Source organism: Protopterus annectens, chromosome 6.part0 (genome assembly GCF_019279795.1).
Source record: "Protopterus annectens isolate FY-2018-M chromosome 6.part0, PAN1.0, whole genome shotgun sequence".
Taxonomy (NCBI): Eukaryota; Metazoa; Chordata; order Ceratodontiformes; family Protopteridae; genus Protopterus; species Protopterus annectens.
This window is the reverse complement of record NC_056737.1, coordinates 874,296,962-874,313,368: the sequence shown is the minus strand read 5'-3', so window position 1 is coordinate 874,313,368 and position 16,407 is coordinate 874,296,962. Positions and strand designations below refer to the sequence as shown.

Sequence of the window (16,407 nt, the reverse complement as noted above, 5' to 3'; positions counted from 1 at the left end):
CCTAGATACAAGATCCATCATGTAGTCAACCTGAGGATGTTAATTTCAACAGCTTGATAATTTAGCTTGCAATTGTTTTAGGACCGCAGCTTTAGAGAACGTGGTGCCTGTCTTTATGGCAGCTGAGCAAAGAGGAGAAACTTACCTAGCTTTATGGAAGAGATTTTACTAGTGCCAGAGGGTGTTTGGGTTAATCATAGCCTTGTGTTTCAATGAGCCTCAAATACTTGTCCGTCAGTCCTTTTTTCTCTCAAATTGTGCATCTGTGCTCCTTCAGGATGCCTGCTTTGGATCCTCTCTATCCTTTGCCAGTAAAACTTTCCCTGGATGGGGCCATGCACCTGAGGCCTAACAAAGAATCTACTTCATTATGGGGCATAGCCGGCTCTTTGTTCAGCAATTGAATTAATATTACATCAAATAGCTTAACATTAAACATTAGACATTGAAGTTCACTTTTACCTAACAGGCCAGTCGTCATAAAGAAATGCATTGAATTGTGGTAGTTGGCCAACATAAACTAACAATGATCTACTATTTACTAACTGGTAACAGCGATAAAACAGAACCTGCCCTTTCTCCAATTTAGCGCAATGTGAGTTTGTATATTTAATTAGCAGGAGGTGTGGGAGCAAAGCCCCCACATAAGTATTGTCTGGTATTAACCAAATTCCCCTGTTGTGGGGGCTGCACTCTGCCCTTCCTAATTGTATACAAGAACTCAGAGGTCACAATAAACTGGTGAAAGGACAGGTTCTGTTATAGCTACGTTACCAGTTGCAAGTAGTAGGTTGTGGTTAGTTTGTTGGCAGACTATGGCCATTGGATGTATTTCTTTATGAAGATTTGCCCGTTTGTTAATTCAGTTTCAATGTTCAATGTGCAGCTATTCGATGTAATATTAATTCAATGGCTGAACGTCAAGCCCATCAGCCACCACCTTTGAGCTTTCTGCTTCTGCAGTTCTGAATTTTCAGACCTGGAAAGCTTTTTTCCTATTGGTTGTTACTTTGTCCAAAAGGATTTCAGAACTGCAGGCAAAGAACCTTTTTCTGATTTTCCACAGTGACCATCTATGTATTAACTAATTTATTACCTGCAGTAGTATCAGAATTGTCCTTGAATCAGACCATTTGCTGCCCAGTATTCACTAATTCCCCCATTATGACCGAAGGAAGAAAATGTTTCCTCATGTGCATAGGCAGTTGAGGCTTTATTTGAATTGGAAAAAAGGCAGTAGTAAAATAGATCATTTGTGCCCATTGCTGTGGTTAGGAAGGGAAAGCTTGCCTTCACAATGATCATTTGAATTGTTGGCCAGTTGGATTTGTAACTGCTTTGTAGCAAAATGGTACCACAGCAGCCATTGTTGGCACTGCTCTGTTAAGAGGGGTCAGCACTTAGTCTGTTTTAGAAGCAGCTGTTGCCTACAGGGTTAACTTCAGCCAGCACATCCTCAGGGCCAGCTAGCCTCTGGCCTATGAGATGACCATACAGTTGTTAAAAACTAGTATAATTGTAGACATTTCAAGTGTGTTCATTGTTGCAATAGTATGCATTTCCATTTGTTTGCTTTTTTTGTGGGCATCTTGAGAGCTAGGGTGGGTGCGCACTCACTTTTCTTCCCTCTCTTCGACCATTACAAGGCATCCTCCTTTCTCCAGTTGACTTAGTGATTCATCATTTTCAGGTAGTGGATTTTATTAGATTCCCCCTTCCACATAAATACGGATAATGAACCCTGCGCATTTGGTACCCTGGATCAGCTGCAGGTTCCAGATGATTTGAGTAAGAAAGAATGAACAGTTTCATTGGCTGATCTTCCTTTACTCCACTAAAGTGCTGAAATGCAGGTGGGAGGGGCCCGTGCTTGGAGGGGATATGATTGAGCTTTGAACATCTGGATAGACACTGGGCCTTCTGTGGCGGACGTCTCTGATGTGGAGACTGCTACAACAGTGAACGTAAATATTGCACAACTGAACTGTCTTTGCCATACTTAAAGGTCTGAGGAAAAATGGTATTAGAAAATTGAACATTTTTCATTGTTAAAAATTATAGCAAGCTTAAACAATTTCAGGTGTAAAACCTTTCTTTACTTTTTTTGCAGTGCAATAACTTTTCTTGACTTTGTTACATTGTTTGTGTTATAAATATTTTGAAGATTTGTTTGGCAAATTCTCCTTCAGTCTGCGAGTAGGCACAAATTGGTTTCGGAAAGTGCTGTAATCCTTTCTGGTGTGACTGATTTAGTTTACTTGTTCAGCGGAAAAGGCACAAGGAAATATAATTCATTGCAAGAGCAGTATTTTTTCTACCCTGCAGGCTTGGAACATGTGTAAGGCCAGACATTTGGGTATTTTAGTGCCAGTTGTGCTGTTTGGTTGTGATACCAGGGTCTTTAGTTGGGGCATTCCAACAACAGGAGATTTTCTTAAGACCATTTGCAGCTTGGTCTTCTTAGATCCTCAGATGGGCTTCTTACAGCTGACAAGCCATGTAAAGCCATTACCAAGACCAATCATCTGGAATCACCTGTTGTCTCCTGCAGATAGCCTGGATGAGTTTCCAGCAGAGGATTGTCGAGAGCGCAGTCCCTTCAACTAAATAATAATTCTAAAAACAAAATAAATCCAGATCCAAATTCTCCTTCAAAAGAGACTAACTCCATATCATTCCTTTTGTTTTTTTTTTTTTTTTTTTTTTTTAGATAAGCACTTTCATCCTTTTAGACTTTAGATTCAGTTCTTTCTTCTGAGTGAGGAGGTGTTTACAAAATTCTGCAGCCTTCCACTGAGTATTTCACACTTGTGAAATATCCATCTAATGCAGCAGGATGACTAACCAGCTGACCCACTGCCCTTTGTCAGTTCAGATTACAGAATACCTGCAGATTTTCCCAACATTCATCCAGGATGATCATTCCCCCACTCCTCCCAGTGGTGAACTTCCTTAAAAGTGATGCTGGAGATGTTCTGAAGAACACCGCTACAGCATGCTGCCTTGGTTACTGGCACCACTGTATTTTTCAGCCTACTGTCCAGTTTGTGAGGAAGCTCCAAAGTCGGACACTAATATTTGCAGCAACCCTGAAAAAAGCTTTTGCATCTCATAGCCCCACTCCTTGTCTTAAGGAGCTGTAAACAAATTTGAGGAGGACATATTTGTAGCGGACATCTGTGTCTGCACTTAAGCACACATGGTGAATTTCCAGTGTGTTTTGACTAGGTAATATTAACCAGACTCTGGAAGGGTTGCCAGTAGAGCCTTTAAAGAAAGTTCATTACCTGGGCCTTAGCCATGTCAGATTTGGGCAATGTCCTAGTCCTTGCTATGTAAAACGCAGTGGCTGGAACTGTAGTTAACTGGCACTCCCAGCTATAACTTACAGATCTCTGAGGACACCAGGGTGACCCTAGTGGACTTCTGTTTTTTGACCGCAGCTTGTTTGAGAGACAAGTCTGCCAGACTTCTACAAAGTAGAGAGAGAAGACCAGACATCTGGAATCAGTACACTTATTTCAGAGTTGTAAATAAGCATTGCTTTAACTTACCTATTTGTATGGTACATAATCAGGTTGCACACACTACCATATTCTTTGCATTGAATATGTACAACATTGTATGCGATTCTGGAATGATATGGCAAAATGTCCAACAGGAGGGTGCTCTGAACAAGTAGCATAACCAAATTGTCAGCTGGAGTTTGGTCTCCAAGGCAATGAGCCGTATTGCTCACTCAGATACTACTTTACACAGTAGCAGTCCTGAGGCCTTTTTTGACTATTCCTGACCTGGAGGTAGTTGAAGGAGGGTGGAGTCCTGTGTGTTTTCATGTGTCAGCTTTCAGCAAATAAAGGGCATTTCATTTGAGTATAATTTCCCATATGCATATCTCCTTTTCTTGCCCAAATCATATCTGCCTTTTACAGGTGTCCCACCTCATTAAAAATAAGATGCAGGGAAGGTTAGCAGTCTGTTGCCAAAGACAGTCTAGGAGGTCTAACTTAATGAGAAACTCTTGGGTATTACAGATTTTCTTGCTTTTTTGTTGGCAAAGAATGCAGAAGAGTTCTAGCCAGTACTATGCTCAGTGACTCAAATTCTTTTATTACAGTAGAAACCCTTTGTGTGATCAAGATGCAGTCAGTCTTTTCATATTGGAGATGGGATGTGCTCTTTGGACCTCAAAAGCACATATCCATATAATTGCTGGCACGTTCAGGGGGGTACCTGCAAATTTTGGTCGGAGGTATTTGTCAGTTGTGGACGCTTTGCTATTCATTCTCTCTTCTGCTTCTCCCAGTGCTTACCATGTGCTTGTCCACTGTAGTTGTTTATCAGAGATTGCAGGTAATAAAATTATTAATTTAGATAGGCAACTGACTTCTTGGTCCAGCCTTAGAAGCTATGTCTGAGTGTCTGCTAAGGTTGACTTTGCAAAGCCGTATTTGGAACCAAAACTAGTGCAAACTGCAATCTTTATTAGATGCACTCTAAACACCATTTGGGAATGTCTGCAGTGGGAGGGGTTACTGGTCCTGCAGAATGCAGTAGCTCAAATGCTTGCATCTTGGGCCTTCGTGGCAGACTTTTTTTTTTTTTTTTTTTTTTAATCTTGGATGTAATGAGCGTGGTATGTCCTGCTGGGCTGTTTGAAGATCTTCAAGTGGACTGTTTAAGACTACTGGTCCGAATGTTGCCCCTCTGTGGCTTGCAACTTCAAAATTTGTAAGGCTAGAAAGGCTGTGTTTCACTGGTGAGCAACGCATTTCATTACAGGGAACCTTTCTAATTTCCATGCACCAGTTGCCTCGGATGCATCTGCTGTAGGGTAGAGGAAATACTGTAGTAGGCGGATCTATTAGTAGCAGCCTTTGAGTACACTGTTTCACAGGGTTGTAACTATGCACTGCTTTAACTTTGCTGTTAGTATGGTACATCAACAGGCATGGGAGAATCTGATCTCGCCAACATTTTTTGGGGCAATGACAGTCTGATAGAGGAACATTCTGTGCAATCTCTTACAGCCTTTGACAGTGTTGACTATATGCCTAGCAGGTAACTCTCCTGATTTGCCCTCTTTGAAGGGTTTTCTGAAGCTGATCATTCACGTGAAAGCTTTTCCATTTTTAGGGTAGATCACATTGCAAATCCTTTCATGTCTCCAGCCAACGTCAAGTAAAGGAGATGCAAGAATTCCCTCCATTCCACCTTCTGGAGGTAAGTCCAGGGATATAGGTGTCATCTATAAGCTTCCCCTTCCTCCGTTTCATTCTAGAGATGTTCATAGTGTCACTGTTGTAGTCATTACAATTGGGTTATCCTGCTGGCAGGCTACCTGCAGTCGGCCAGAGTTCCAAAGTCTAGGTCCGGCGTCGGTTGCTGTCGCTTAATCCCTGATGTCAGTGCGCCAGGGGTATAAAAGATGCAGCCGACACCATTTTCTTCAGTCTTTCTTGCTGTGCGGTGCCCGAAGCAAAAGCAATTCGCAAGTGCCGGTCGGCTGACTCCTGAGAATTTCAAATTCGAATTTCAGATCCGAAGTCTTCATTAAAGCTAAGTACCCCATTGGGTAAACTTTTTTCTTGCTCCAGACCAATGTCAGAAAAAGTTAATAATTGTATTTCTTGTGGGAAGCAAATAACTCAAGGATTTTCATTCTTACTGTATTCCTTGCCTAGGCCCTGACCACGACGTTGCTAGCTGTCGGTTTTGTGCTAGATTTAATCAACGCACTGTTAAGCATCGGTACGATTTTGCATTTCATTACTTTAGTAGAAGATTTCATTATATAATGCCGTCGGAACAGCCGACTACCGGAGTTTATAAAAAGCGCAAAGAAAAAGAAAAGGACAGGCATCCGAGGTCCAAAAACCGACTAGGCTTTCGCTAGCCCTGTCGCCGGTTGTCAGTGAGGCACTTACGCAGCCCCTGACGCCTGCTACTTCAGAGCCACAGGCCGCTTCTGACTCCCACGCGGAGCCGACTAGGCTGCTGGAAACTCAAGGTATTGGACAGTCGGAAACTAATCCATCAGATGGGTCCGGAGCCGCTGAGCAGTCATCGGCTTTTGAGGGTGTTTTCAGGCCTGCACAGTTGTATGTAAAACCACCTTCAGCTTCAAAGGCAAAGACTAAAGCAGCTCTAAAGACAAAGAAACAAGGACAGGCCTTCATGCCTAAAAAACAGATGCTTAAAATGGCCGAAGACCTAATTACTTTGATCAGGGGTTCCCATCCCCCTTCTGATAGAGGCCTAGGCAAGACATAGAATATGAATCTTCAGATCAGGTTTCCATTTCCTCTGATTCCTCTTCTGAACAGGAATATACTCTTCCTCCCTATGAGGATTCTGATGCTGAAGAATCTATCCCTTCAGCCTCTCCTCCTGAGGATTATTCTTTTGGGAAGACCCTGCATACTATGAGGGAGCATTTCCACTGGGAGAACCAAGATTACTCTGAATCCAAGAAAAGGCTCAGAGACTTCCTTTTATTACCTCAGCATAGGCCCCTAGCTATTCCTCCTGTTTTAGACATTGTAGATGTATTTTCAGAGTCCAGTCTGTCTCCTGACTCTTTACCACCAGCTCCTGTTAAGCCAGACAGATACTGCAGGGTTCCTGATTCACATAAATTTCTTTATAAAAACCCTGCTGCTGACCCAGAAACTATCTCTCAGGGTCCCAAAGGGGTCAAGGCTTCCACTGCAAAAAACCCTATCCCCTCTGATAGGGATTCAAGGGCCCTGGACAGATGGGGGAAAAAGATTTATACTTCTGCTACCTTGGCTGTAAAGAGCTTTAAATTGTCAGTTTCATATGCTTAAATATCAGCAATATCTTATGTCGCTGCTTAAACAGAAAATTTTGACAAATTCAGAATGTGCAGAAAACAAAGAAATGCAGGATTTATTGCATGCAGCTGAACAAGTGGGAAAGCATACTTTGCAATGTGGTTTTGATTCTCTAGAGGCCTTTTGCAGGGCCGCTGTTATAGGTTCTGTCATTAGGAGGCATGCTTGGTTAAAAGAACAGAATCTGCCCGATCATGTTAAAGCAAAACTATTAGATGCTCCATTACAGCATGATGCCTTGTTTGATGTTACAGCAGAAGAGGTGTTGAAGAAAATTGAGGACAAAGCTAAATCTATGCAAACAGTCAAGGATTTCTTACAGGTACAGCCTCCCAGATTTAGGAGGAACTGGCCTACAAAGAATTGGTCCTTTCCAGTGTCAGACAGGCCACAGAGGCAGATACGGACGCCCCAGAGGCAGATCACAGCCCCAAGGCTCATACAGGCCTAAACAGTGGGGTGCTTCTACCTCCAAAAGGGAGAGTAATAATCATGGCCATACAAGAAACAATGACTTCCCCTGCCAGCACCAAGCACTTATCTTCTGGTAGCTCCTTTGGGGGGAAAACTAGCACTTTTTTCACAAAATTGGCACATGATCACCCAGGACAGATGGGTCTTAAATATCGTATTACAAGGCTACAGGTTCCAGTTTCACACCCTGCCAAGGCCAAATGGTATGCCAGACCTGCCACACAATCAATGGGCAGAGGCACAAAAATAAGTTTTATCCCTCATGGACATGAGAGCCATTCAGCAAGTACCACAGCAAGAGCAGGGACTAGGATTTTACTCAAGGCTATTCTTGGTGCCCAGGAAGGACAAAGCCTGGAGACTAATACGGGACCTGTCTATCCTAAACACATTCCTGGATGTTCCAAAATTCAAAATGTTAACTCTGCAGCAGCTTCTGACCGTGCTGGGCAAGAAGGCTTCGCTTGTGACTTTAGACCTAAAAGAGGCATACCTGCATGTCCCAATCAGACAATCATGCAGAAGATAGCTCAGATTTATTGCTGGCTCAATGCACTACCAATTCTCTGCACTGCCCTTTGGCTCATCTACTGCGCCCAGGGTCTTTACAAAATGCCTGGCACCAGTAATTGCATTTTGCAGACAGAGGAATACAAATATATCCTTACTTCAACGACTGCCTTATTCAAGCAGAGAACAAGAACATTCTAATACAGCATCTGGCATTTGTAAAAAGATTACTAACAGGTCTAGGGTACACAGTAAATGAAAAGAAATCAAAACTCGTACCCTCTCAAGAGATAATATTCCTGGGTGCAAGCTTAAATACAACTGCCCAGATGGCTTATCTCATGCCAGACAGACAACTGACTACGTATTTCAAAATGTTGGCAACAAAGACCCAGTTATCTGCAAGAAAAATTCTGCAGGCTTTGGGCTTCATGGCATCCTGCATTCTGCTAATTCCATATGCAAGACTGCATATGAGGAAACTTCAGTTGTATCTAAAAAGTGTTTGGACTCAACATTGCCACAGCCTGGAAACAATAATTACCCTCATTCCCTGCCTGCAACAGGAGTTTCGATGGTGGTCAAAAGCCTGTCACCACAACACAGGACAGCCATTCACTTTACCCACAGCCAGGCAGACATTGACAACAGATGCATCAGATTATGCCTTTGGGGGGGGCGCCCACATGGCAGGAAGATGTATTCAGGGCACATGGTCCGCAAGTCAAATGCATCTACATATCAGTCAAAAAGAGATGCTAGCTGTTCAGAATGCCCTGACAGCCTTCAAGGATCTACTTCATCCAGGACAACTACTGATAAAGATGGACAATACTACAGTCGTGGTATATAAACAAGCAGGGGGGCACTCATTCCTTCCCCCTCTGCAGACTAGCCATGAACTTGTGGGACACAGCATTGACTTACCAAGTACATCTGCAAGCACAATTCCTGCCAGGAAGGATAAATACTTTGGCAGACGAACTAAGCAGAAACCTAATTGGATCCCCATGAGTGGAAATTGTATCCACAAGTCTTCAGCATGATGACAAGGAACTGGAGATGCCCGGACATAGACCTTTTTGCCTCCCCTCACAGCTGCCAACTACAGAGATTCTGCACAAGGACTTACAAGCAAGCATGGAAAGTAGATGCTCTATCTTTCAGCTGGAAAAACCTAACGGTATATGCCTTTCCTCCTCTGCTTCTCCTCCCGTAGGTACTCCTCAAGGTCAGACAGAAGCCAAAAATGATAGTGATTGCCCCAGACTGGCCCAGCAGGGGTACCCAATCCTAAAGAGCTTGTCTCACTGCCCAGCTTGGACATTACCTCAAATTCCTCACTTATTGACCCAACAAGACAGATGCTGCACAGCCAACTCAGGACCTTAAACCTGGCAGCATGGCAGATAATGTAACCATTCAAGACGCACCTCTCTCTAAAGCAGTGATGGATGTTATTTTGGAGGCCAGGAGGCCTAGCACCAGAAACTTTTATGCAGAAAAATGGAATAGATCTGTGCTTGGAACCAGGCACAAGGTATTGACACGATTGTTCCAAATATTCCTCAGATTTTGCAATACTTAACTGAGATGCTGGATAAAGGCCTTTCCCTTTTCATCAATTAAAATTCATGCCTCTGCCATTTCAGCTCATTACAATACAGAACCACATATTTTTTCTCATCCATTACTAAGGCAGTACCTCAGAGGGGCCAAAAACATAAGACCCCCAAGGAGAGCACCAATACCTGCTGGAAAAACTCATACTGCCTCCGTTTGAGCCAGCCTTTGCAGCTGATATAAAATTCTTATCCTGGAAAACAGCTCTGCTCCTAGCAATAACCTCCGCTAGACGAGTCTGAGTTACAGGCACTCATGGCTGTGAAACCTTTTTATCATTTTCCATCCTGACAGTGTTCCTCGGAGGACAAACCCTACATTTATGCCTAAGGTAGTGTCCAGTGTGGCCCTTAACCAAACAATTCATTTGCCTACCTTTTACCCAAACCCACAGAATAGGGTGAGAGACTTCTGCATTCTTTGGACATTCACAGGCAGCTGTGCTTCTACTTAGACAGAACCAAAACTTTCCGAAAGACTGAACAACTTCTAGTGGCATATGCTGCAGGATCACAAGGAAAGCCCATCTCAAAGCAGACTGTTTCAAAGTGGATAGGTCACTGCATTCGTTTCTGCTATTCACAGCATGGCAAATCAGTGCCTAAGGGCATTAGGCCTCATTCAACCAGAGCAGCAGCCTTCCTCGGAGGAGTACCAACCAAAGACATCTTAGAGGCTGCAACTTGGAGTTCAGTGCATACTTTTACAAAGCACTATCACTTACCTCTCTACTGTAAATCCAGGGCAGGCTTTGCCACTGCAATTCTGCAGGGCCTGCTAGCCTCTCCTAATCTATTTAGCACCAGCCTCCCAACCTTAGCTTTGGGTTTCAACCCAATTGTAATGACTGCAACAGTGAAACATGATGAGCATAGTACAGTTGTGTACCTACCATAAATGTAGATGTTGAGTGTATTCATTTGTTGCAGTCCAGGTTACCCTCTCACCATCCCCCTTTTCCTTGCTGGGACTTATCTGTACTTCTCTATTCTATACAACCTATATGGTGTATTTGCTTGTAGATGAAGGAAAAGTTGTTTTTTGTGTATGCAGGCATATTGACATAATTTAGCCTACCATTTTAGGGGCACCTGACATCTGGGGCAAGAAAAACTGAAGAAAATGGCGTCTACTGCATCTTTTATACCCCTGGCGCACTGAAGTCAGGGAGGAGGCAACAACAACTGACGCCGGACCTAGACTTTGGAACTCGGGCTGACTGCGGGTAGCCTGCCAGTAGGATAACCCAATTGTAATGACTGCAACAGTGAATACACTCTAATATCTACATTTATGGTAGGTACACAACTGTACTTTTTGTAATGCCAACCAAGGTAATCCTAGCTTTCTTCAGGCCGTGGCACATGTGGTTTCCAATAGTACAACCATAGGTGCTGAAAGAGCCATTGGGTCTATATCTCAGCAAAATTTCTGCTTTCGTTTGGCAAACCTTACCCAGATCTTCAAACTGCTAGAATGGCTTCTCCAGTTCCGCTAACAGCAAGTAATCTAACCTTTTAAAGTAGGGCACTAGAATCCTTTTCCCTTCAGCAGAGAAAACAAATGCATGCATTTTAGTGTCCCATAAACATCTAGACCCCTTTCATTCTCCGTCCATAGTATTGTGGAGTAACTTGCTTAATGTTCGTTTCTGCCATGGGTTAGCTGGATGCAGCCAGAGGATCAAAGCTGGTGTCTGGTAATATACTGCCAATTGACAGAGTTGCATTTTTGATAGATTTGGCAAGTTAACTTTCTGCTGTCATTCTGTGTCAAAACTAGTTGTCAAACCCATGTATCAGAGACATCTTAGTCAGGTGATGTGTGAAGAGATGTGCCTTTAGCACTGATTTTTCAAAACTACTGCAGGGGCCCATCTCGAAACTGAATAAGCATTCTCTCAACTGTAACCTTGATAGTCCCTGAAGAGTTGGGCGAAGGGATTGTCAGAGGGCATGTTTGAGTTGCCATTTGGATTGCAAGTTTCTTTTTAGACTCCCTGTAAAGTATTACGATCTCTAACAGGCTTGCGGTACATAGGCCCCCCCTCCACCTCAAGCTGCCCTGTTAAAACAATCCATGACTGCAAGAGCTATCCTGAAAACTTGTGGGTACATGTCTTCCCTTCTTGTAGCCTTGTTAGTAAGGCTACATATGAGAGTTCATTTGGTACCTCAGATGTCTGGGGAGGGTAATTCTAATTCACCCATTCACACAAGTTAGTTTGTAGGTGACATAGGTCAAAGCCAGTCCAAGAATGCCATTTGTGGAGCCAGTATGGCAACAGACAGTGACCACCAAATCCTTTGCTGTTTTTAGAGGGAACATGCCAGTGTTCTCGATAGGCTGGGATGTGGCATTAAACAGAGCTATTTCTTCAGTACTAAATGACTTGATGTATCACCTGAACAGGTTTGCAGTCCCTGTAAATGGAAGCTGAATCTAAAAATCTTTCAGCTTTCATTACGGTGTGATATGAGTGAGGTAACCCTGTTTGCCTTTTCACAGAATCAGCAGATTCCAGACTTCTGGTATCCCTTGAATTGCAACCCTAGTAGTGGATGCATTTTCTGTTCCATCTTTTGGAGTAGTTTTCCTTAATATAACTCCTGATTCCATGTTGGTATTAAGTGGCTATGCAGGGCACGACCCTTTTTTTCCCTTCTAGGTGATTTTTCTTTGAATTTTTGTGTCTTATTTTGTGTTTAAATATAGCTGTGCTTTACTTTTGAGAGATAAGAGTTCTCTAAGAATAGAGGGTTTGCAGTAACACTGGCTGTATGAGTGCCTCATGTACCTCCAAAAGTTATCCGAGTCTGACTGGGTTGAAGACTTGTCTGCATAGGTTGTAAACCCATGTATTATGAATTTCTGTTTACCACTCTCTAAAGTTGCACTGTTATTGTAAATGAGCTTACAATGCTTTATGCTTCTGAAGACCTGTATCAGCTTGTATTATATTACAGCATTGCATTACATACCTCATAACTGTATTTTACTTGTGATGTGTACGAAAGCTGAAATGTTAATGCTTTTAATTTTTTCATTGTATAGAATGTTGTGCATGAACTGAGGATAACCAATCAAGTGATATACTTGAATCCACCAATTGAAGATTGTAGGTACAAGCTCTATCAAGAAATGTTTGCCTGGAAAACTATCATCTTATCTTTGCCTAGAATTCAGAGTCAGAGATATCAGGTACTGTTTATTTTGCAAACATTTCGTACGTAGGAACTGCATTCATGTTTTGACTCCAAAATTTGTTACTTGCCAGTGCTGAAGAGTTCAAGCATTGAACAGTTTTGTTTCATTTACCTTCGCAGTCCATGTCTTTACATTGTCCCTTGTTTAGGATTTTGGCAGAAATTTTGTATGTAGCTTATTATACTTGCCTTTTTGTGTAAAGACTGAAGCTCAGATTGTTCAGTAATATGATTTGTTTGTCTGGTTAATTGTTAAAAAAAAGTCTTAAATTGAGTAAAACTAGGCTGACATCTGTTGCACTAAAATGCATTTTTGACATTTTTCCACAGGTGGGAGTTCATTATGAACTTTCTGAGGAAGAGAAGTTCTATCGAAATGCACTGACTAGGATGCCTGATGGTCCTGCTGCCTTACATGAAGCTTATTCAGCTGTAATGGGAATAGTGTCTGAAGTTGAGAAATATGTTAAGGTATGACCTTATGTTAATTAAAACTGTTTTCTTATTCACTGGTGACTAGATGTAATTAAAAGACCAGTTGCAGCAGAAGACCAACAGTTTCATTTGGCTACGGCAAAGCAATTTGTCATAAAACATGGTATCTTAACTATCTCCCCACATGTTGTTAGAGAAAATAGAGGTAATCCAGAAACCTCTTGTCAGATCTGTTAACCCCACCTGTTACTCAGAGGGTGGCTGGACTAAGAGTACAAAGGATTAGTCCAGTTAAAATTACTTTAGCTACTAGATCTAGGAAATGCGCTGTCTTATTCCCTCTGTGGGAGGGGTTCATTGAAGTTTAAAGTCATTCAGTCAAGTAGGTAGATGGATGAGTGTTCTTGTTCCCAGACACTTGCTGCTTGGGTAGATTTGACTGCCTGAAATGCTGAGCTTTTCTTATGTCTCCATGGTTTGGCTCATTGGATTAAACCGTTAAAGTAAACTGTGTTCAGGATGTGGATTACTATTGCCCACATTATAGTACAAATCCCATTACTCATTGAACAGTTAACAGTAGGATTAGGAGAATATTAAAAATTAAGGGAGTTAAATTTTCTGAGGTGCATTCTAGTGCTCTTAAAATGGATTCAATAAGAGTACTCTCCCTCTAAATCTGATTTTTCTTAAGAGAACACATCCAAATAACTCCAGGGTCTATTTTAGAGGATGAAAAGACGCAGGTAAGGCCTTTGTGGGTACTGGGGGTTTTGGAAGTATAGTACCCTAGGATAATGTACTCCATACCAGCTTATACTTCACATATTAAATCTCACTTCCTGTCTCTCTTCTGAAAGTGAGAAAGAGGGTGGGAGTTGGAGTCATAAAACAATGAACTTGCATTGGCTGAGGAGTAGATTCCTTTCATGTGTTATGTTTTGCTTAAAAGTAGAAATAAACAGAGTTCCACCACGAAAGACTGAGGTATAGTAGGTGGTGGGCACTTGGTATTGACAAAGGTAAGGTAGTCCATACTTTGTGTTTTGATGCACTTTATTCCTCCACCATTCTTTTGGTGCTCTGTGTTGCACAAAGTTATTAGGAAGCCTGCTTTCAGTTTTTAACTGTGTTGCTGTTGTAACCAACAGAAGTACAATACCTGTTAAATCCCAGTTAGGTATAATCACTGTAAATTTACAGTAGAATTCCACTTAATACCAGCAGTGGCTTTACAGGCCCAAAGCATCTTTTTTAATTAGTCTTCATTTTCAATCAGTTACATATTGCACAGTCCTCAAGCATGGTGCACTTGTTGTTTTACAGCAGTGTTTGGCAGCTTCTCATTGCTATTCTAGTTATTCACCCCCTTCCTCCCTTTTGAATGGTAGCAGCTCATCACCTCCTTCCATTCTTCCCTTTTACTCCCTCTACTTTTGCACCATATATTTAGATTGTGTAGAATTCTGCTTGTCCAGCTCCTCTTTCTGGCATTTGCCTATTTCCATTTTCTGGCTTATTACATTCTTCACCTCTGTTGCTATTGGTCTTAATGCCCACATTTTTCCAGTACCTTTCTTCATTCCTTATACCCCCATGCACAATTCTCAAGAGATTTCCCTTTTCTATGTGTTCTGTTCTAAATTTTCAGAACCCCTGTCCCGACTTTTTTCAGATCGAGTACACTCCTAGAACTTAGTTTCAGGCCTGCTTCTGTCACTCATTTCCAGCATATTGAATCAGTTTTCCTTCTTTCTGTATGTAATTTGTTTGGTGTGATGAACCGTCTGCATATCTGTCTGTCTAATCTCCCATCCCATACATTATCATGCATTTGTCTTTTTGAGGGACTTTTGCCATTCTTCTTTCCTAATTTGCCACTCTTCATTCTCCCAGCCTTTCCATATCTTTCTCTGAGGCTTCCTCTACTTCCGCCTCAGGTCTTCATAAGGCATTCTGCTTTTACTCCTTCCTGTGGTTTCCCCCATTTCCCCAGTGAGTGCCCCTTTCCCTTCTTTCCTCTTCACCCAGCCATCTTTCTCCATGTCCACTATTTTGTTAATGCACATTTTTGCATTAATTCATGTAGAATCTGTAATACTGTCTTCTTGCTCCGTTTTTTAATTCCTGCTCTCCTGTTACCACCTTTTCTTCCATTTTTCTGCTTGTTTTTTCCCCTCTGAAAGAGTTGCATCCTCTTACTCCCATGTCTTTTTCTGTTGTCCCCATGTCATGTTGCCAGTCTCTTCAGTGTATCGTTACTGATTTTTTCCCCCACCATCCTGTTTGTCCTGCCTCATCTTGCCCTTTGATTTCCCTAGTTACTCTCTATCCAGTAGTTGGAAAAGGCTCCAAGGTCAGCAGATATTAAGCTGATGGACCTGGCAGTTGACTGGAGCAAAGGCTTAGGAGTTAAAGAAAATATATACTAGTAACGTGTCCAGGTGCATCCGCAGTTAACTCCTACAGACACCTTTAGGTGTCAAATATTGCTTCATATTTGCATCAGTAATTACAAAACCATGCTATGTACAACGTTTTAAAATATTTCTTGCTCCTAAAGTTTACAGAATGCCAAACTGAAATGCATTAATATTTGACCTCTGTCTATTGCAGATAAATAGAGATTAAATTATGTTAATATAATTATACTGTTAAGCTCCTTAACCACACTGCCTTGTTTCAATAAATTTGTTCTAGGTAAGTTCATATTTGTACATGGAAGCACACTTTGTTTGCTGATCTACGAAGAGGATTTACTGAGTTCAAACATTGCATTTTATGATATGTAAATTGCATGCAGAAGAAACGGCAATCAGTTTAAATTGTCTAGCTCTTTGTGTTGATCTGTCTGAGGGCAAACTGGGAAGGACACGGACATTTTTTAAACTGAGGATGTTGATGCTACAAGCAGAGTACTGGCTGAGTTGGAGAGAGCAAAACAAAAATTATATGTTTTTCTTTTGTAGGTGTGGCTGCAGTATCAGAGTCTGTGGGATATGCAACCAGAAAATATCTACAATCGTCTAGGAGATGATCTCAACAAGTGGCAGCTCTTGCTTGTTGAAATTAGGAAAGCCAGAGGAACATTTGACAATGCAGAAACACGAAAAGAGTTTGGGCCAGTAGTCATTGATTATGGAAAGGTAAATATTGAGTGTTTGTTTAGATCTGTCTGACACTTGCTTCATTTCAGAATGTCATACAGTGTAACTATTGCTGCAGAGCTTCCCATGTTAATAGACTGCATACCTTTTCCTCTACTTGACAGCATTTTCCATTGCATGCTGCATTCGTTATAC

At 41.9% G+C, this 16,407-nt stretch overlaps 1 protein-coding gene across 1 annotated transcript in view; it reads left to right on the top strand.

Moving 5' to 3' along the window:
* DYNC1H1 (dynein cytoplasmic 1 heavy chain 1) overlaps window positions 1–16,407 on the top strand; it is a 3,754,902-nt gene that overhangs the window by 956,074 nt on the left and 2,782,421 nt on the right. Inside the window, exons 22-24 of the mRNA XM_044073590.1 lie at window positions 12,519–12,665; window positions 13,001–13,141; window positions 16,075–16,251. Coding sequence (XP_043929525.1) covers window positions 12,519–12,665; window positions 13,001–13,141; window positions 16,075–16,251 — 465 coding nt within the window. The remainder of the gene's footprint in view (window positions 1–12,518; window positions 12,666–13,000; window positions 13,142–16,074; window positions 16,252–16,407) is intronic.